Source organism: Rhea americana, unplaced genomic scaffold (genome assembly GCF_003343005.1).
Source record: "Rhea americana isolate MKP2758 unplaced genomic scaffold, rheAme1 scaffold_12, whole genome shotgun sequence".
Taxonomy (NCBI): domain Eukaryota; kingdom Metazoa; phylum Chordata; class Aves; order Rheiformes; family Rheidae; genus Rhea; species Rhea americana.
The window spans coordinates 1,654,457-1,676,906 of record NW_028185261.1 but is presented as its reverse complement, the minus strand read 5'-3'; the positions used below and the strand labels follow the sequence as shown (position 1 = coordinate 1,676,906).

The following is a 22,450-nucleotide window of genomic DNA, read 5'->3' as shown; positions in this document are numbered from 1 at the left end:
ACATTATGCATACAAGAGACATCACTGCTGCCTCTCTATGACTTTGTGTGTGAGATATAGTTGGTCAACTCAACCACAGAAAGTGGGAGACACAGGAGTGCTGTGCTCAATATCAGCTCAGAGGTACCTACTAGCATGGTCCCAGTTTGAAAATGATTCCTGTTGGAAAGCAGATGTGCTGCTGTGCTGCTTCCTTGTCATGGGATCCCATAGAGATTATTTGAAGCATTAACARAAGATGCTTGAGCCATACGATCCTCACTGTTTCTGTAATCTGTAATTTTAACAGGTTTGTTGTTGTTGCTGTTGACTATTTAAAACAATCTCTTCACAGATCAAAACCGGAAGTAGTTTTAGCAGTTTGTTCTCCACTCATATTCCAGAGTGTTTGTAACCGTCATTTAAATAGTATTATATCTGCCATGGCTCCTATTTTAAGAGGTGTTGCTAATGACTAAGAAAGCATTTAGTTTTAGCTGTACTCTTCTTGTGTGCCATAATCCTACCACATCTTATTTTTCTAGACTATTTTTTCTTTTTTTCTGTTGGAAACATGGATTGTATTATATTTTCAAATAAAGTCTATCTAGTAGAAAGTCTTTCATGATACATTTTCCTTTCTTCTCTGGAACAATGCAGCTGGCATCCTTAAAAAATATTATTCAAAGACACAACATGCACTTTGGAGCAACATACTGTTTGTTTAAACGTATTTCCAGTCCTTCCTGTTAGCAGCAGGCTATGCCTTCAGCATTAAAACCATGACCCCCCCCTTTCTTTTTTTCTATTTTTTTTTTTTATTTTCTGGACACTCACATCAGGCCATTTCACTAACTTCACACAGCTGTCTTCTTCTGGCCAGAATCAGCAATCATGCTTTGGTATGTGATCTCTACTCTTCTGGCACAAAACAGGAAGAATTTATTGTGAGTTTATACAGGCCTAGAATTATTTAATCTCACCACAATTTCAGTGGTGTCTTTTGCTTCTGGTTTCACTCAAAAAGCCAAATCCACAGCTGAGTTAACTTCTTCTGTGTAAACACATTATATTTCTGAGTGGTTCTGCTGTGTAAAGAGCAGGCATTAACACTGCTGTCACGTTCAGAACTTTTTACCAGCACATATTTTGCCATGTGAGAAAGGTTAGGTAGTCTTTTTAAGATATATATTCACTGCGTTGAGAATCAGGACTTTTGTGCTAGTGCTGGCATTTCTGATTCTACTCATATCCATTAAACACTTGAGGATACAGAAAAACTTCTCTTAGAAGTAATTTTTGACTCCCTAAAGCAGTGAATTTTGGGCACATGAAAAAAATCACTGTTGATTTCCAAGAGACTGCATCTTGAATCAGAACACTGTCCTAGAGAAACTTAGAGAGGTCAACCTGTAGCAGAGAAAAAAATACATTCTGAGCTCTCTCATGGTGACTTCAGTTAGTTTTGAGAACTGATTGTTTCTTTTATTGAAGGCTCATTCATTCAAAAAAATTTTTAAAAAGTTATTCTGATTTAAGAAGCCCAGCAACTCACTCATGTTGGCTGATTTTCTTGTCTTTGTGCTTACTAATGGAAAATCAGACATTTGGACTACTCAAGTTATTTCTTCTGACTTTTATAAATCTCATAACTTCCCTTAGATTTTTTTTTAACCAAGCTTAACCTTAATGTTCTCTATGCTTGATCAAAATATATAGATTCTAGATATATCTAGATTCTATAATCTATAGATATATTCTATAATACATCTAAATTCTATCCTGAGAATCCAGAAACTGGTCAGTAAGGAGAATTCCCTGAGTCTCTCTTAGATATATCATTATTTTTAAGCATTTTCCCAACACTCAAATTTTGTTTTCAGTCTGATCTTTTGCAAAGTTACTAAGTTAGTGATCCTTCCTCAATAATAAATATTAGAAACACTGAGTGAGATGAATACAACCATGCAACACACTCTAAGACTGCAGAGAGCCAGATTTAACAAGTAAGATTTAGTTTTGCTGAATTACGTTGGCAAAAGCAGTTTAAATTGTTAGTGAACCCTGGTTTATGGCTGATGGTCTGCAGTGTGCTGTGCCATCAGGCCATTTTAACTGCTGTTATCTGTTCAGAGAATACAGACATGATGGGTCCATGTTGCTCCAGYTCCTAGTTGCAGATTCAACATTCTTGGATCACTCTTGGATCACTATCATGCATACACCAAATACTGTACCTTAGGATGAGTACCAACATGCAGACACTATGTCAGCTCTCATTTAAATAAACTTTCGGTTTCATTCTACGGAATTAAGCCAATTATTTGCCAGTATAAAATCTTGTCCAGAAGATTTATTCCAGATTTTGATCCAACATATACCCTGAAGTCAAAATAAGATCGTTGGTTAAAATAGTAACATTAGATTGAGAAGTAATTTTGTAATTATGGGACCTGATCATGACTCTTGTGCACTCTGCATTCCAAATGTATCTATCAACCTTGCTTTCTTCAGTTTAGCTCTCTACCTTAGCCTTTAAACTGGAACTCAGGACGAACATTTCAAACTACCAGAAAGATGCATGGCTGGATAAGATACTGGCAGCTGCAGTCTGCAGATAAAACTGTGCTCTAAGGATGGCAAAAATTCTGTGGGTTCAGCTGAAACTCAAAATCAGATATGAGAAGTAATGTGTCAAAAGCCAGTCTGGCGACAGAAAAAGAAGAGCTAAATTTGCATCCCAAATTCCAGGTCTTTCTGACACTGAATGCTAATCAAGAAAAAGAGCTTTCTGGCTTTTATCTTTAAGAATTATATTTGTTAGATTTGTGGGACCATAACTAGAAACAAATTAATCACAACCGTCTAAACAAAATGTGGAATACCACCATAGTGGCAAGAAAAATGCCTTTAAAGGCAAATTTTTCTTTTAAAATGATCCTGCTAGCATACATTTTTTAAACTTGCATACATACATATACGTGTATATATATATATATTTTATATATATATATACAGTTTCATTTCCCTTTTGGGCTCATTGTTYGTGGAAAAATAAACATGAGTTAAGTCCCGATATAAACTCATGACTCATGGAAACTGTTTGATTTTATGATAATGGAAGAATTTTAGTCCAGAAAGCCCACTGTCAGGTAAACACACAATTACTATGCTAAATATTAATACCACAATTTGCGTAATTTTTTAAAAACTATTTAAAATTATATTAATTCTTCTCTGTGCTCACAAAAATAACATCATTTAGTTTTGCTGAAGAAACATCTTCTAGATGAACATATAGAATAAGTAATATTAATTTATACTCAAAAATCCACTTAGGCTGGGTTAAGTAGAGGTAGGACATCTGTTTCTGTAGCCGTAAGCCTTTAGGAGGTGATGAATAGCAAATGATAAATGATCAAGCAGTCTTTTACATCTGGTTTAGAGAGTGGCTGACTTCAGCTCAAGTCTAAAGCAAGACCTCAACTCCTGCCTTTTAAGCTRTAAGTACCACGTGCCCCTCCATTATTACCATGCATTAAAGCTGGCATGTTCCTGTTGGAGAAAAAGAACCAAATATAAAGATAATGGAATTACCACATAGGCCTTAATATGAGAAATTTGAGCTAAATCCAAAGGTAGTACAATTTATAAACTCTACTATAAGCACCACAAGGCTATTTATTGTCCTTAGATAGTGCAGAGTTCAGTTCTGAATAGGACAAACAGCTAGAATTTTTGATAGGACAATCTCCAGCAATACAAGAACAAAATATCTGAGGTAGAAAAGGATCAAAATGTCATTCTCATCTTTTGTATACTGAGTAAGTACAACCCGGATCTTCCACTCTTCTGCACTGAATTTCTGCCCTGTTTGATTTTATAACAGGAACTGTCACGTTCTTCTATCCAATAGTTTCTTACAAAGATTTAAGAACAGTTCACTTAAATTTTATATTATGTATCTGTCTGTTTTACTCAGGTATGAAAAACTCAAGACACAAATAATGTTTTCTAGAGAACAATGAATGTTGGAAACAGCTTTGTGATAACTAATTTCTAAATAAATAACTACGTGTACCTGAGCACCAAAATACTAATCTGCACTTCTAGCCTATCTGAGACTTCAATATGAAAAGAAATTAAATAATTGATAAAAGTTCTTCCCCTTCTCAGTCAATTCAATAAGAAGTGGTTTAAGATCCAATCTAGAGTCACATAGAAGGACCGAGTTTCATTGATTTCATGTTTGCTTGCATTTAGCACAAGATGTTTATGTTCAGAAGGATGCTTTTCTTTACGCCATCTCTTTTGTGACTTGAAATAACAGATGMTGTTATTTTAGCATTAAGAAATGTAAGGATTACGTCACCCATATCAGTATTCCTTGATAATATGTCAGGTCAATATACACCTCATTTTAATATCTTAAGTATTACATTTACCTATACATGGCTCCTGAAAACAGAGTGAGACTATGACTGATTCTTGCCACTTCTCTGGAGCACATCTGGTCTCAGGCTCATTAGTGAATCTTACCAGAAGTCACTAAAAGATAGCACCAAACCAATCCTTGGAGTAAAAGGCACTGAAAGTCTATTAAGGTAAAGTATGAAGTGATCTGATATTTTTTATTTYGCCAAGATGTTGATAAAATTTCTTACTGTTTTTTTTTTTCCATCTGCCAGAGATTTTATAAGAACAAGAGTGTTTAAAAGCAAGATAGAATTGTTTAAAAAATATCTGAAATCTGCTTTTGCTCAAAATTTTAAGGTTTACGTTTGTGAAGCATCAGTTCTAGGGTGAGGATGTCTTTTTCTTGAGTGCATTATCTGCACATCAAGTTCAACAACAGGCCACACGATGGTGCCAGCAGATCAGAAAATAGATGTATGTGGTTAAATAATCTGACTCAACCTGACATTTAGCGAGTGAATAAAAAACTATGCTCCTAGTTGGAAATATCAAAGGGATCAATACAGTCAAAGTCTTTTAACAAGGATAGTATTTCTTTTTGTTAGTTCTTCTGATATTTTTCACCAATGAAACTTTGTGCACATGTACAACACATCACGTTAGACTTTGCTATTATTTATACTTAGTCCCATTGTAGTTTATGTTCCACTCAGGCACATAATCCTGGCACACTTAAAGTAGGAAGAAACTACCCTTGCTTTACTCTATAAATCAGAAACATCACAAACATCAGTAATATCCAGTGTATGAACTGAGTGGGAAAAAAACTTGTTTTTTTCCAACAACAACAACTTGGGTCGTTGTATTACCTGAGTGGCATCTTTGAAGATTACCTGAGTGTCACCTTTGAAGAGCTATTTATTCTGGAACTCATTTTCTATTATTATTGTGCCTCTCATTACTGGGACGACTAAAGGGAAGTCCCTCTTTATACAACCAGACATACTCCACCTGATTCCTATGAAAACCTGATCCAATGAAATCCATATGAAGTATTCAGAGAAAACTGTCAACAAGTCTTGATTTTTTTTAAGTCTCTACAAATATGAGCTTGCCACATTTCTAGCTCCACTAGCATTAACTTCAAATTTTAAGAATCCTCTCACTTCCATACACTTCCATGAGGGATCATTTTACTACTTTCACAAGGCCAAAAGCCTTAGTTAATTATCAGGAACATTTTTAATAGCAAAACCAGCGTTCATAAAGCACTTTTGGCATATTCTGCTAATCTCTGCATGTCATTTTCTTCTTTTTTGATGATTAACTGATGAAGGATCAGGACTCAGGATATTCTAAAATACTACAGATATTAGAATATCTACTTATTAGAGCGTCGTAAGTAGATATCTAACAGCAATAAARAATACCTATACTGACCACCACTTCTGGAACTTGGTTCTTAGCCCAACTTACAAATCAATTTCATTTTAAGAACTCATTCAAAAAAGAGCTCTAGTTAGAAAATAAACTTGTTTCTTGGATTACTCTGTATATTCCACAAGTTCTCTGAAAAGCTGTCATACRTTGTCTACTCAGATCGTGTATGTTTGCCTGCACAATATGAATGAATTCAGGTGACTACAGCATGCCATAACATAATGATTGAGAGTATAATTTGAGGCGGCACACTACAGGAACTACAGGAACTGAAGAGGGACTCCAAAATTCCTAGAGCTTGTGACAACTAGCAGACACAAGTGAAAAACAGATAGAATGGTTTCTGACCTGTTACCACACATGTCTTCTGACACTCTTCCAGCGTAAGAAAGTTGTTCTCATTGCCGTGGCATCCACCATATTCAAATATTTCACACTTACGGCTTTGCAAGTTGAAATAATAGCGCATGTGGATTGCTTTGCATGGACCTTCATCTGCTTTCAGGGCACAAATTGAATGCCCCAGTTTCAGCGGTGGTAAAGCAGCACCTGTGATAACGTGGAGAAGTAGCATAATTACTATAAACCACTGGACAGCCTAACTTCAAAATCAAGTTGCACGCCTTTCCTGTTTGAGAGGCACAGCGTGGTATCTAACCTGTAAAGTTCTGTATACCTTAAATATWGATGTAAAAAGAAAATTTTAAGCTTCATTAGAACAGAGGTTCCATTCACTGAAATGGAACGTGTGATTGCAATTTTCAACCGAAACAGCTCATGTTACAAACTTCAAGTCCTCCTCACATAGGGGTTAGGTTTAGCTCAGTTGGTTAGTGCATGGTGCTAATAATGCCAAGCTTGYGGGTTCAATCCCTGTACGGGCCACTCGCTTGAGGGATGGACTAGAGGATCTCCAGAGGTCCCTTCTAACCCTACTGATTCTATGATAGCAGACCTCTGTGGTATCACACTCTCTATAAATAGATTGGATAGTGGCTTATTCACAGGAGCCAGTGAACAATTCTGAACAACACATACATTGAGAAAACCCTGGCAGCAGTCTTGTAAATAGGGTGACATCTCATAGCAGACAYCTCAGTGGCACAACTACGCAAGACAGCCCTGCAGAGGGCACCATTCCCCTATCAGCTTACACATTTATTGGTGCTTAAACCTGCCTGGTACAACTGAAAGGCCATCATACTGTTTTTTTTCTTTGTCTGCATGTGTTAGAGCTTTCAAGAACTAAGAAGAACAAAACTAGAAAAGAAATATCATTTCCATCTGAGTCTTTCATTATTAGCTCACAGAATGCTTTGGAAAAACTGTCTTTTTATGAAGAAGATTATTAYCAAAGTATTACTAATGATAATTTGTCTATAAAATGTCTGTAACTGATGATGCAGTGATACCGTTCTCTTATCAATATATGCTTTTCCTCTAAGGATTTTCAAAGCTTTAAAGTGTCTGTACGTTTGCAATAGTAGCAAGAAGAATAGAGCTGAAATCCTCTCATTCTCACAGACCAAACCAGAACATTGGCATCTCTTACTACATATATACAAAGATACCTATCAGTGCCATTTGCAGTAGACCAGGAAGAAGAAAAAGGAGGAACAAGGACAAGAATTAACACTGTTATTACATCTTCGTAGAACTGGAATAAGTTCCCAGTCTTAATCAAAACAATTTACAAAATTAGGCTTTAAGACAAGGAAAATCAGGCTTTATGGTAAAAATTGACATAACTACTATAAATCTGCTTTCTGGATGGCTAATACAAAAAATTAACTTTATTATATAATCTTTAAATGAAATGCACAGCTGAGATAAATCCTCATAAATACTGAGGTTAGTGGAAATTTCCTAATTTTATTCTATTTAATCCATTTATAATTATTACAACCTACAGAAGAGAAAGAATTTTCAGTACTAAAATCTTTTAACTTGTATTTAAATCATTGAAAAATTATCAATTTTTACTATACAATTGCCATCAACATAAAAACTGTAGCAAATGATTAGATCTTCCATTTTTAAAATGGATATTTTAGTGTTAAGACACAGATGAAGATGTTCAATTTCAAAAACTCATGTTATATGTAAGGCCCCTAAAATAGCTTTGTGTCTCAGCTTCCTCATTAGTAAAATGGTATTTATAGATTTTGAACCTATAAAAATCGATTTGAAAATATTATTGAAGATTGATAAGAAATGTGGAAGAATCAAAAGAAACACTTGTCAGARATATCAGTTTTATGGAGCTCAGCTAGCTAAAAAGATTTCTGAATTTGGTTACTTGCCAGTTTCCTTTTCTGGGCTTTCATGAATCTAAGAAAAATTAGGATTTTGAAATCACAAAAGTTCTAGATTCCAAGTTGGAGCTCATAGGCCTAAGGGTCTCCAGTAGGTTTCGGAATCCTCTGGAAGGGACTTTAAAAGGCTAAGAAAATTGACAGGATATTTCATTGCAAAATGAAAATTTCAAATTCCTCTGTTCGGTAATAGAGGAAAAAATGCCTTCAAAACATCAAAGTTTTCAGTAAATTGTGAAGCAGCTCCTCAAATGGTAAATCAAACATTTAGAACTGCATAGAAATTGATCTAACTCAAATGGGAGTGGGTAAGGGTTGGTCGAATAATGAGACAGGGGCTGGATAATAATCAATTTTTTTTTCTTAGAACAAAGGAAAACACATCTCCAAAATGCCCTGTGTCAGTAACCCAGTTCAGTCTAGAAGAAAAGAGACTGTGATAACTTAATAGCTTTCTTAACTACTGGAATTTCAGACATGGGGTCAGGCCAGCCCATTTTGCTTGCTACATCATGCTGACCAATGTTACAGGCTATCAAAACAGAAAAACTGTGCATGCATAATTGTGAAACTACCCAAAGACCATGAAGTACTGGCTTAGAGTTTCTCTTGGAAACTTTCTGGTCTCAGCCTCTAGCCTATTTCCCATCAAATCCACAGAACCAAATCATTGTTTTTATTTCCTCCTAAGGCCTTTCCTTTGCAGTCTGAGTGAGTGGCACCAGAACCACTGGGAAATGTACTGAATTATGCTGCAAATGTAATGATTGTGTGTCCAACTTTGGGCAACCTATGGAACGGTAGAATATTTATTTTCTTAGGAGTGCTAGTAAATTACCATACTTTGACTAAAATCTGTACCCTGTGAAACCTCCAGCGAACTAARCCCTCTCCCTCTGAACAATAACTATAGGGACTATAAAGAAAGTAATCTCAAAGGGATTCAAGGGAAGTGAATCACTTGTGCCTGGGAACAGTGATGAAATTCTTCCCCATTATTTTACACCTGGGAGCACTTAGCTCATGCAGATGGATACAAAACTAGCTTTGTTTCTCAGACCAGAGCAGCAGATGAGAAGGCAAGTGTAAGTGTTTGGCTAGATCTGCATAGACATAAATCCTCATATCTCTATTTTATACCTGGAATTTATCTTCAGAAAACTAATGCTTAGTGCAAAGTCTCCTCCTCTGCTTTTGAACACTGGGACTATATTTTAGGTCCTGTATGAAAGGCATAGGAAGAAGGCATAGGCATTTAGAGAAGTTGACTATTACGAAGGTCAGTCAATCTTCTCCAACAGAATATGAGAATCTAAACCTGAAAGAATTTTAACAAAGTATCTCATCCAAGTTCTGTATTTTTCTATGGGATAGATCCATTGAGTCTTTTTCTGACAGATGTCCAAATGTTCTTAAAAGCCCCTAATGGAGTAAAATTCCCAGCAACCTGAAGGGGCCAGTTCCAGGATTTCATTATCCTTCTCACAAAAAAAKTTTTTTTTTCAAAATATACAGCCTCTACATTACTTTACCGGAAATTAAATCCTTTCAGCATTCCTTCAGTACATAGGAAGAATAGCTTAACACTATCCAGTCTCTTCATTACTTTTGGAAGAATTTTGTCTCTTCTCAATTATCTCTGTACTAAATAAACTTGCTTCTTCCACTCCTTTTTTTCATCGGCCTTGCTACCCTCCTTTGGATCTTTTCCAGTTGGTCTAGATTATTTTTTAAGTGTGCTGCCCTAATATAATACTCTATCCACRGCCTTGTTAGTGCCAAATCAAGCAGAATAATTATCCTTTTTTTTTGTTTTGTTTTGTTTTGTTTAATGCATCAAGGAGTTACTTGCCTTTATTACAACATCATGCTTTCTTTGTAATGTACTGTAACCTCCACTTGCTTTTCAGCAAATATAACCTTGTTATACAGGTGCTTAGCCAACTATTTTCTACTTCTGCATGTCAGTTAACAGTACCGGTTGATGTGTTAAACATCTATGTCTTGAGTTGCAAAAACTGCAGTGTGAATAACATAAATRTAAGAATGGCTGTGCTGTGCTGGAGYTGTCTTAGCCAGTATCCCGTCTCTGACAGTTACCAAAAGCAGGAAGACTGAAGGAACAGAGAAAGAAGGTAGTGACATAAAATGTCTGCACTAAACCCTTCTACTTTCTGCTTTTTGAATGCATTGATTCTCCTTCTTAAGTACAATAGCATTTAGCAGTTGTCATTTTAAAAAGAAAATGAATTTAGGCCTCTACACTGGATCCTGCCCTATTGCATTTATATTAGGCATCCAACTCAATAAAACTTTTTAAAGGCTATAAAATTATAGGACTGCACTACCCTTGACTGAGATCATGCACTGTTTTACTAGAAATACGTTAATAGATGGTTGCGGCTGATGGTCACCATCACTCAGCAGTTATTACATACCGTAACAAAAAAAACCAAAAAAGATTCCGAAAATTTATAACTTAAAGCTTTTATTGGATCAGGTACATGGTAGCCTGACATGAGAAGATATGGAGTGTCAGTTACTCTGCTATAACTTTCTTTACAGGCCACAGTTTGCAATAAGTGCAAAGTACTGCTGATGAAATGGCTCAAAATGAACATGGGTTTAGTGCAGACATTTTATGTCACTACCTTCTTTCTCTGTTCCTTCAGTCTTCCTGCTTTTGGTAACTGTCAGAGACGGGATACTGGCTAAGACAGCTCCAGCACAGCACAGCCATTCTTACATTTATGTTATTCACACTGCAGTTTTTGCAACTCAAGACATAGATGTTTAACACATCAACCGGTACTGTTAACTGACATGCAGAAACTTCRATGTGAAACCTCTAGTAATCTGTAGCTAGTTACACTGTAGCCCTGGGCACAGGAAACTTAGATGATAAATGCCAAACCCTAGTACTACTTTACTAACAGGCAATATAATATTACAAAACCAGAAGTGGTAAATAACATCTTATAGGAGCACTGATGTTTTTTTTTCCAATTCTCTTACCTTAATGTAAGCAAAAATAGTACTTTCCTTCCTGCACAGACATAATCAATGAGTTTAATGACTTTTAGAATCTATGGATTATCTGCAAGGCTGCAGGGTAAAAATAAATCCTTTCAATGAGAAAGTAGATTGATTTCTGTATTATCCCTATGGCACAACAAATATAAAAGACAAGCATTATTGCATTTGCTTTTCAGAACTATATAAATTAAAATAGAATTAAACTTGTTCTACAATGTATAGAACTGAAATTTGGATATTATTGAGTTTTACGTAGAACACTTTCTGTTATGTTTGCTTAGGTTATAGAGTCTCATCCTTATATATGTTACTGTGGCTATTCTTAATTTTAAAGATAGGCTGTCATCTTTCCAGGCTTTCTTGTAAATGTCTCTCTTTGATAAGTGGTATCAAAACCAAGCACCTTGTCACTAATGAATAACTGTTTTTTTCTCTCTCCATCTTTGTCAGTTTGACAGCTTCCCACCCACACGCTGTATAGTRCTTTTCCTACCCATGTGTTTCCTATTCTTTCCTTAAGCAGTCACATTAATTCTTGATAATCTTTCACATTAGAATAAAAAGCACATTTAACTTGTTGTGAGTCGTTTTCTTCAGGCTTTGGAACATCAGCTACAGGGCTGCCAACCACAAGTGGTATTACTGAATAGTACACATAAAACAGTTATTTTTGTATGTTTTATTTCTGTTATTATTGTAATTGATTACTGGAGAAATGACAAATGTTATTGCCAGAAGACAGAACATATTGAGAATCCTTTTTATCCTGTTGGACTTGACTTGAAAYCTTAACTATTACTGTAATTTAAATACAAATAGACATACACAGAACCCCCCCTCTCCCTTACCTAGCACTTGTACTCAATGCGAATTTGAAGTATGACATTACAGATAATGGATGCACCCAGCTCATGTCATATGTATTTTTTTAATGTATAGAATTCTGGGGTGAAACATGTCAATACTATACAACTGTTTAGGTCAGAAAATAAATGCTATTAGTGAAATTGCTGTCTATGAGATTTCTGCAGTTAAATTCAGTGAAGCCAGAATTTCACTCCTAAGGAACTAAGGGAGGAATTTTAATTAGTAACCACCTAATCCTTATATAAAAATATAATCAGAATACTGCAAAAATAAATTTTGTAAATGCCTCAATTGAACCTTTAATAGTCACAAAAAAGCCTTCATTTCTTCATTTAAATTCTTAGCATCCCATTTGACTGTTTTTAGGTCAGACTCAAATGTTCAGAACTGTTCCTCATACTAAATTAGTTACTAGTTGTATAATCTTAAATGACTGGTTGTGAAATAATTAAATACCTGAGAAAGGAACTATTTGAAAAGACATTGAGATGTTTTCTTATTGTATTTGTTTACAAACAAAATAAATACATAGGAGAAAAAAAAAATGCTGGATTAATCCAGCAGATCATAATAATGAAATTAGAATCCTAACTTGCTCTAGTGAGGAAGTGCATTTTTTTTTAAACAAACAAGAGAATTTGGCCTTCATGAACTGCTTGTAGGGGCTGAGTGTCTTTTTTTTTTTTTTTTTTTTTAAACAGAGTTGCATAAGTAGATCTAAGAAAAATGGAACATTACCTTCACAGAAGAAGAGAATTTACGAGCTTCAGGGCAAATTTCTTCACTATGAAACAGCCCAGTTACACAAAAATGCTAAGCATATGCTTAATGCAGAATGGCTCATATTTTTTAAACTGTGATGACTAAGTCTTACAGCACTAGCTTCATTTRTAGTATAGTCATGATTGTGTAGAGTTAATGTTTTTGTCTCAAGGAAGACTGTTGCAAAGGACTGATAGAGAGAAATAATGTGACTGGAAACTGGAGAAGATACGGGCAGATAAAGAAGAGTGCCAACAAGAAAATCTTTCTTTGAGTTCCATTCCTAGTCGGGCATCTAAATCAGGGCTGCCAAATGGGAGAAGTATCTATTGCATAGTTCTCTGCAGCTTAAGGAACAGTTACCATTTTAAAGAATTTTCTCAAAGGAAAGAAGAAAATTTAATAATGTCCCAAGAATGTATTTTCCTCTTAWCTACTTTTTCAAAATTGTTTGGGATGAAATTAAAATTTCTTTCAAAATGACATCCAGTATAGAAATTTGACTCAACTTAGTTAATTTTGATGAAGTGAAGGTAAACAATGGCCTTATAGTGGTAAGGATCAGGATACCTCCTCAGTCCTAAGAGTTACACATCTGACAACATTTTTCTTAACAAGAATCTCTTTTCAACTAGAGAGTTTTTACTTGTCCATCAATACCAAACCACTTCGAGTTACACAGAGAGCTTCTTCAATACCCTGAACAACATCTAAGGCAATCTATAATTGCAGCATCATGAGAAGAAACTTTGCAAAGTAACGGTGACTTTCCTAAAGCAGAGCTTTAAGGGAAAAATCTTGGTATCTAACACAACGTTTGGTTGAAATTAAAAGTTCCAAAACCCCAAAACCCATAGGAACAGAAGCCTCTATAGAGGCCACACAGTTTTGTTAGAGCTTAATGCCGAATTCTGAGCATATCCCTGTCACTACAATGACCCACAATATTTTTAGCACTGTTGCTTGCTTAGTTCCACTTCCAAAAATTTTCCCCCAAAATTCTCAAGTATAGAATTACATCTAGAGTGCATTTTAATACAGTGTTTTTTGTTTTATTTGAGATAGTTTTCCGTGTTGTGTTTYGTAAATTCTTACCTAGAACGTCCTCGTCTTTGTCATCATCTGAGTCAGCAGTTCCATGTTCGATGATGCAGATGAACAGGAAGATAAAAGCTAAAGATAAGGAATATGCCCTCTTTCTTTCTTTCATCTTTCCTGAATAACATATAAATGAAGATGTACAGTTAAATTCCTGAAGTGCTGTGCAAAAGTAACTAGCAATGTAGTACATAGATATTTAGGTAAATATAGAAATTGGGAGCTTTAGAAATAATTTGAGTCACATGAGTATAATTCTATCACAAGCACAATGAAAAACAGGATGAGATTTTTAGTAGTGTTCAGGTGACTACAATTCCGTTTTCCCATCTTCATAATAGATTAGAGGGCTTGCTATTACTTTAAATCACAATTTAAATCAGCACCCAGAATACATAATCATATAAAATGTAACACTTTCTGGCACCTCTAATCTTTCACAATAAATATTACTCTGTCTACTTGCACTCTGAATTCATCATCAAAAGCATGTGATTCTTTTCTGAACAATTATCTTATCAACTGGCAATTATTGAGTTCCTGGACTTACATAAAAGTTGTATTTCACAGAAATCTGTGAAGTTTTGGTAACGTGGACTTTAATATTTTAAGAATTATTTTTTATCCTGTATATCTCCTTAATATTGAAGGCGCCATTTAATAAGTACAGAGCCATATTTATCAAATGGGATCAGTGTAGCCATAGTCCTTCACACAAAGAGATATTTTTATTTCATGGCAACTGGCATTCACAAATTGCCATAGATGAGGTTGTGCACGCACATACGAGGGCATGTCTGAGAAGTTTTTGCTTCCTTTATTTATTATTTTTTAAGTATTTTCAAAGTAACTTAAAGTTCCTTAATGATCCTCAAAATCTAATTAGAAGGTAGCATCAGTATTTCCTTCAGCTACATATGGCTAACTACCAGTTCATATGCCCTTTTTAAAGTATGATACTGAACTCTGTCTAAGTCAGTTAACAAAATAGAAGTTAAGGATCTAAGGACTAGGAAGTTTGTGGCTTTCCAGCACTATTTTCTCCCTAGTGACTTTGCCTACGTGCCTTTGGGAGACAAGTGATGCAGACGTATTAAAGCAACAAAAGCAGCAGAGGGTAGATAAGGAGAAGAGGTGACATGTCACTAAGCTTGGGATAAAGTTTTACAGTAAGAGGCCTGGAGAGATGGTGCTGTAGTGGCAGGCAACATAAATAAAAGTCTTTAACAGCTTAAACTCTGAGTGATAAATCTTTGGCTATGAAGTTAGAGGTAAATCATAGCTGTGGTATCCAAGAAAATATGTAAGCACTAGCAAAACTCTAGGAAGCAAGGACATCTCAAAAAGGTGGAACAGACACACAGAAGGATTAACAAATTTGTTACAGTCAACTCAGAATTTTACCACAGCCAGAAACTGCAGTCATATCTGCAATCCCAAAGCAGAGCCCTAATGATAACTTTTTTCTCTCCCGTGTATTCTGTTTTCCTAACTTGCAGCATCTATTGCAAAAACAAATGTGCTCCTAAAAAAAAAAAAAAAAAAAAAAAAGAACACCACTGTGTGAAATTTTAGACTAGATGATGAGTAGCAGCATATTAACTGGACAATTATTTATGGACAATTCCCTTTAAAAGTCTGTACTATTTCTTACAGTGAAAAATACTGATAGATGTCCCCACGACTAAGAAAGTGAATTTGGGCATCAAGGGAATTGTTATTTTAACAGGAAAATACAAGATTACTGAGGTTTTCATCACAATGCTTTCACAGAATCAGAGAAGAGTTCAGGTTGGAAGGGACCTCTAGAGATCATCTAGTCCAATCCCTCTGCTCAAGYGGGGTCACCTACAGCCTGTTGCACAGGACATTGCACAGCACTTTCTTGCCAAACTAAATAAAAGAATGTGTCTTCCACATCTTTAAGCTTAATCCATACACTGATATATAAAATCCTTTATCCACATACATTTGGCAAACTTCAATAATGCAGATCATTTTTTGTGCTAGAAATCATGATTTTTAAACTTTCTCAAAGTTTTTTTTTATTATTATTTCTAAAAAGAATTCTCAAAATGTTGCTTTCTAGTTGGGCTGTAATAACTGCTCTTTAAATAAAAAATTTGGCTCAAATTTTGAAGCCTACAAAGTGAGAAAACATRCAACAGTCAAGTCACTCATTTTCAGGGATTTTTSAAAGAAAAAGCAGTAATGTCTTTGTTTTTCTACACTAGAACTACAATTCTTATGATTGAATACTACATTCCTATACTATTTAACATATTATCTACCTAATAAGATATTATTTTTCCCCTTTCCCCACTAACAGTTTTCTAGTAATCTGTTTACTCCATCTACAGCGAATAAGCCATAGTTTTTCCACAATCTGTGTACTAGAGGACTTACAGGTCAGTTAGCTGGCCACAGGATACCTCTACAGCATCTCTAAAAATCAAAGGACAAAACCTTGTCATTGTGCTATTATTGCATGGGTAAAAATATTAAGTCTAAAATTTGAATTAACAACACTAGAATAAGCACTCGAAATTATAATGTGAATAAAGATAGATGYGAATAAAGATTTCCTGTCTGCTTGTGAGTTAATGGGAATGAAAAATTCTAAATACACTTTCAGTTTTAATTTTTGAAATGATTTGGGAAAGCTGAATTTTTTTAAGCACTTTCATTTCCCTAGAAGCCTTAATTTTTAATCTTTGGCATAGTAAGAGACTCTTCATAAAGAAACTCGGAAATTATCTGCAACCTCAGTTACGCTTGGATTAATTCCAAGTTTGATGGTTGGCTCTCATTCTCTCTGTTTGTACTTTTCCAAACACAATGGCAAAGTTCTCATTAGTTTGGAAAAATCCTATTTGGATTTTCTTTTGTATCATTCAAAATTAGGCCTTGATCTCTTCTCCTAGGAATCTGCAACATATAGCTTGTAGATTGCAAAATTTGCTGATCCGTTTTTACTCAACCATTCAAAATTCTCAAAAGTCTGTTCCCAAGTCAAAAAACAAAACAAAACAATAAAGGAAGCAATCAGCCAAAAATGCAAATCCTCAGTAAACTTCTCCTAATCATTCGAAGATGACTCTTTAAAATAGAATTTTGTACTCGTTAGTTATCTTGCATAAATATCAGTCTGAGAGTCTGAGGACAAATCACTGTGTCTGTATATCAAACAAAAAAAMCAGACAAACAAACAAAAAACCTTACTGCATTTCAATATTTCTACTCTTTGTCCTATCCCCCTACGTCTCCCTGAAAACTGCATTTGGTTGAAAGTAACTCTCATGGACAATTTCCCAAGAGGAAAAACAAGCTGTATAACTGCACAGCTGCCCTATTACAAAGTCTAATGACAGAACACATAATCCCCTTTATCTTCTTGCAAACCTTCCCTAAGGTCATGCATTCCCAATAGATTGTGTCAGGTATGGGTAGATATGGAATGAAGGGTGGTGATGATGGTGAAGGTTTTAGTACTGAAATGCTTAAATCCTTCTGTAGCTTAATTATTCATTATATTAAGCTAAAGGAAGACTGAAATCCAAGATCAAAGTGAACTTGGCAGTGCTTTTYCAATAATAATAATAAAAAGTAACCCTCTAGAAAAGTCCACGCTTTCCAATTTCATGTTCAGTTGCTCAGGATTTTAAAGCTAAAGGCTTCTTATTATATTTCTTTTTAGTAATTCTGTTTATTTTTTACAGTATTCATACGGTAAAGCACAATTTAAAACACTATCTGTGACATTTTGCTCAGTGAAATACAATGTTAGCCAAATACACACTTCTGTGAAATACTGCATGTCACAAGGAAAGACAAAAATGTCTTAAATACAAATAATTCATGCTGAACATGTCAATTACATAGGCCAAAATCTGAAAAATCTCTAGTAGCAAAGATACTCCTTTACKTCAGAAATGGTCCTAATTTAGGACAGCATTAATATTGGCTTTTCTTTACATCAAAATGTCATTAATGCAGTTTTCCTGAATTGACATTCCTAATTCTTGTTAGAGGGATTYCCCTCCTTTTTGAAACAGAGTATTTCCTTAGGACTGGCACTCTAAAACACTTTATCTGTAACAGAKATAATATCTAAGCTATCTGACAAAGGAGATCAAAAGTCTGTGAGTGATAATTGGCAATGATTTGTGTACTGGTTTAATTAAACACTTTCATTTGTGAGTTACTCCACTGGCTTCCCTCAAGCTGAGCTACAGGTGGACCTAGTGGGTTGCAAGCAATCAAGGAAGTTCCCCTCAAGAGATAGATATCCTCAGATATTGAAGGATATTAACAGATGTCAACATGCAAGACTCAGCAGTTCAGAGGATCAGGCCTGGTCTTACACCAAACCTTTTTTTACTATGCCACTTAAAAGACAGAAATACCAGAAACTTCTCTAGACTTCTTGATAAAGAAAGATAAGTAAAAGCTCAACCTTTTGTGAGAAGTTTGTGGCTTCTGGAGTCAGAGCTTTTAGAAATATATTTGCTTACACTGTTCTGCAGTAATTTCTACAGTAACTGGAATGTCCAGAAGCAAGCATTTCTTCAGCATGGTATGTATCTCTAACCAACTAACTGGAAAGCAAAACAAAAGCTAACATTTTTATATTAGCCAGAAAAAGACAGCTTTACAAAACAGCATAAATTGACACTGTAACGACTGTAAAAGTGACTCATTCACACTGACAGCACATGAAATGGAAGCAGAAGAAAAAAGTGAGACAAAGCATATAGCAAATGGAGAAATGAATAGCAAGAGATAAGACATGTATAGTCTGACATTGAATTTAGCACAGCCTAAAGTTAAACATGAAAAGGTCCCATAAGGCAGGATTATAGTACCTCTAGTCTAACAGTAGACACTTGTTAATCACTATACTTCACATGTGTTACATTTGCCCTATGACATTTTGTGCCATCTACAGGGACCCACATGACTGGGAATTAATTGGACTGTACCTGTAGCACTGTCACACAGCTGGCCAAGTCAGCAGGTTGCCTTGAGAAGTATTTTATCACAGATCATATCTTACAGCTATTTAAAGCATCATGTTTTCTCATCTACTATAGAGCAAGTATGAAGAAAATCCTATCATTTGTCAATTCTACAAAACTGTGCCCTTTCAAATTACAATGATAATCACAGTTTAGGCAAAATATTTACTGAACTCAGTTTGACTCACTGTAGTCAGTCAAACTAATGATTCAGATGATTCATATTAGACTACTGAAATCATGCTCCCTCAACACATTCCTTACCCCAGGAGTTAATAAAATTTCCCTTACTCAGCATAACGTGAGGCACATCACGACAAGCAGAAAAGGATGTTTTAGAAATCAGAAAGAAATTTTATCTTTTACTACCAGGAACAACAGAAAACCCTGAAGTTCCCAGATTTATTCCTGAATTTATCCTACAAAAATATGTCAATCTTTTTTGTAAATATATGTTCACTTCAGAAGACTGAGCACTGCTTTTAAGACAGCTTCTACTCCACCATACAATGTGTGTCAGTTTTTAAGTGTACTATGCATATTTTACAATCAACTCARTCCCTGCCATGTGCCAGAAAGGAAATCAACTCTACAGCACCTAAACAACAGCTGGCAAGGAAATCTGTCTAAGGATTAAAGGAAAACCAGGAATAAGGCTTCCTGTTTAGCCTCAAATTGCAAAAGTCTTTGYTAGCCAACTCTTTATGGCAACTGAAGTAAGATCTATAGGTTGCAAAATTTTTTGGAAAATAATTATAATGTGTATTAATCATCTTTGAAGATGTAATAGAAAAATATATTGCTGTTATTTCTTAAATATTTATTAAAATATAATCCTCTAATACATTTTTTGAGAGTTACTATTCAAGATCTCCACTGTCAGGTTCTATGGAGAAATCTGGTATTAAAATGTGAAAATGGGAATTACAATCTCTTGTTGGTAATGTTGTACCACCCACTACTACAAAGACGTAATTTGTTTCAACTGCAAAAGCACAGGGACACTCTCCGCACTTTCTTTAAGCAACCACGTCTTTCCATGTTATGTAATTGCATACTAATGTTTGCCACACACTTCTGGGGCAACTTTCTAGTGGACATCATGCTTTACAGCCCATTAGATCAGTTTGCTAAGCTGCTAGTCTGATGTTATGATGGCTGGATGTCACATTTGTGTCTAACTGCTAGCACTCAGCCAAATGACAAACTTGCCTGTCCTTGTCCAAGTATTATTGTATTTAAACCTTGTACTATGCTTTGTTACTCATCCAAACCAGATCTGGAATGCCTCACTTGAGTGGAGGGAGCAGAGCAGGAAAGGAAGGGAACAGAAMGGCTCAGAAGGCCTTAGATATTTTTGAGGGTGTTCATAAAGGAATTGCCATTTGGAACCAAAAGAGAAGCAACAGATGAACTTGTATTAAAAACAAACATAACCAAAGGTATTACAAGAACAAAGGCTAAAAACTGGACCACCAGAGCACATGTAAGCAAGCTATTTTTATTAGAAATCAGACAGGATTTGGACCTGTGTTTTCAACATGAGGCAATYAGCATTGCCAGTGAAGAAGTTAAGGGACCTCAGAACAAGTAGATCCTGTAACAGGATCTCCTGAACGTCAAGACATATCTTTGATGCATCTGCATCCTATGCCTGAAAACACCAGCTCAGCTCAAAAACTATGTGAATGAGGCTGGTGAATATAATAAAATTTATTTCTGTTCTTGGTAATATGTATCTCACATTGTTTTCACAGTGTATCTTTAGCATATCCTCTGAACAGGATACCACTATCTTGGGTGGACTGCTATTAGAGGCCTGAGTTAAAACTCCTCCTCTACCACTTAAAGTTTTTGAAAATAGTGACCACATTACAGTCAGCAAGCCTGCAATAGCAAGGCTACCTTCCTAGTCTTCAAAACTGGATTTCTATTGAGAATTACTTCTGCAGCCACAGACTGATCGGGCAATAGAAAGCAGATTCATTAAAAACAAAAACCAAAACTCCTCATCACAGAAATGTGTCTCCAGGAGCAGAGAGGAGCTACACTGTATAGTCCTTGATGCACAGAGTAGTCTGATCAAACACTTTATTTCAATTCAACAGTGAGAGGGATTGCTTTTCCTCTATCAGTATGGCAGTATCTTGGGAAAGCTTGACAAAAGCTTTCCTCTGTGCAAATTATTCTGAAACAACATGTAGCCTCTATTTAGGTAACATGATTTGTATGAGTTTTTATTTCCCCCCAGACTAGAAAAAGACCCCAAAGATAGCACTTCAAAGCCTCAGAGAGACCAACCTAAAATTTTCACTTCAGAATAAAGATGATGGTGCATGCTTCTTCTCTAGTTTTATAAGATGAGTAGACCTTCACCCACTGCTCAGCCTCTGCAGATTGAATAGTAAGGAGAAAAGAAACAACATCAAACAAATAAACCCACATATTCATACTGTGGCTCAAAAACTCCTGGTCTGCGTCAGTCCCAGAGTCAGTTGTAGTCAAACTTACTCCCGAAAGAGCAGAGCCTGTCAGTGTCCCAGCAACTTAGCAGAAAGAGAGGCAGTCTAACAGGGATCATCAGCAAGTAAACATTACTGCTTGAAAGCATGATCAACCTAAGCTCCTGATTCTCAACTTACCTCCCTCCCATACCATACAGTAGCAACCCTTACAGCCTGTAAGAGTCCTGAGTCCAGATACTCCACAATATCCCTCTAAGAACTAATCACATCTCCTTCTTGTTATAAGAGGAGGCTTTTGGTTGGTAACCTACCTTTGATTGTTTAATGCAAGAGTTGTTTTACTGCTGCACTCTTCTGGTCTCTAAGATTAGCAAGTGTTTAATGAAGTGAAAGGTTAAATAAACAAATATCTTCATTAGCTTTCACGCTATAAAGTTGCATGAGCACATGTAATTGTTTCAGATTTTAAACTCCTACTTTGGTTCTCTCTTAGCATTGTAATTGCTGTTTTTCAAACACAACGGAAACTAACAWAAAAGAAAACCCTATTACATTTTGAAATTACATACCAAAGTTAATAAGCCTACCACAAGAATGCGCTTCTGTTTCCACATTAACTCTAGACCCCTCTTATCCTTTCACCTTGCTTTGTTCACTCCTTTCAACCTGTGCTCTAAAACTATTTTTCATTTTTCCAGCTTAGCTCCAGGATCTATTCCCTTCTCCTGCTCATCTCATTGCTGGCACTGGGTGCTTCTTCCACCCCATCTCCACTCAACTCTTTTCATACCATTCCAGGCCCTACTTCCCTGCTGCACTGAGTTTATCTTCTCACCTGGCTCAGACAGGGCCTTCCACCTGTGATATCCATCATCCAAGAGTTGGGATATGTATAATATTCTGGCAGGCAAAAGGGGCTGAGAATGCAGGTTAGAGATGGCACAAGTATGTCTTGCTTAAAATATCTTATATCCCATAAGATATTTTCCTAACCCTCTGAGAGTGCAGTGCAGAGAATTTGAGGTGATTGCCCCAGTGAAATATAAGCCCTGGA

General features: G+C 35.7%; 1 protein-coding gene across 10 annotated transcripts in view; it reads right to left on the bottom strand.

Annotated features, from left to right (window-relative positions):
- Positions 1 to 22,450, bottom strand: part of TFPI (tissue factor pathway inhibitor) — a 91,542-nt gene that overhangs the window by 13,821 nt on the left and 55,271 nt on the right. For 2 of the 10 annotated variants that reach the window (XM_085321756.1, XM_085321764.1), the window contains 4 exons: positions 16,320 to 16,358; positions 15,318 to 15,438; positions 13,911 to 14,030; positions 6,184 to 6,384 (listed from right to left, as the gene is read on the bottom strand). In XM_085321756.1, the coding sequence (XP_085177882.1) occupies positions 6,184 to 6,384; positions 13,911 to 14,030; positions 15,318 to 15,339 (343 nt within the window). In that variant the 5' untranslated portion in view covers positions 15,340 to 15,438; positions 16,320 to 16,358. Of the gene's footprint in view, positions 1 to 6,183; positions 6,385 to 13,910; positions 14,031 to 15,317; positions 15,439 to 16,319; positions 16,359 to 21,232; positions 21,322 to 22,450 lie in introns of all 10 variants that reach the window. The other 8 variants (XM_085321788.1, XM_085321770.1, XM_085321732.1 and 5 more) reach the window with 5 other exon arrangements.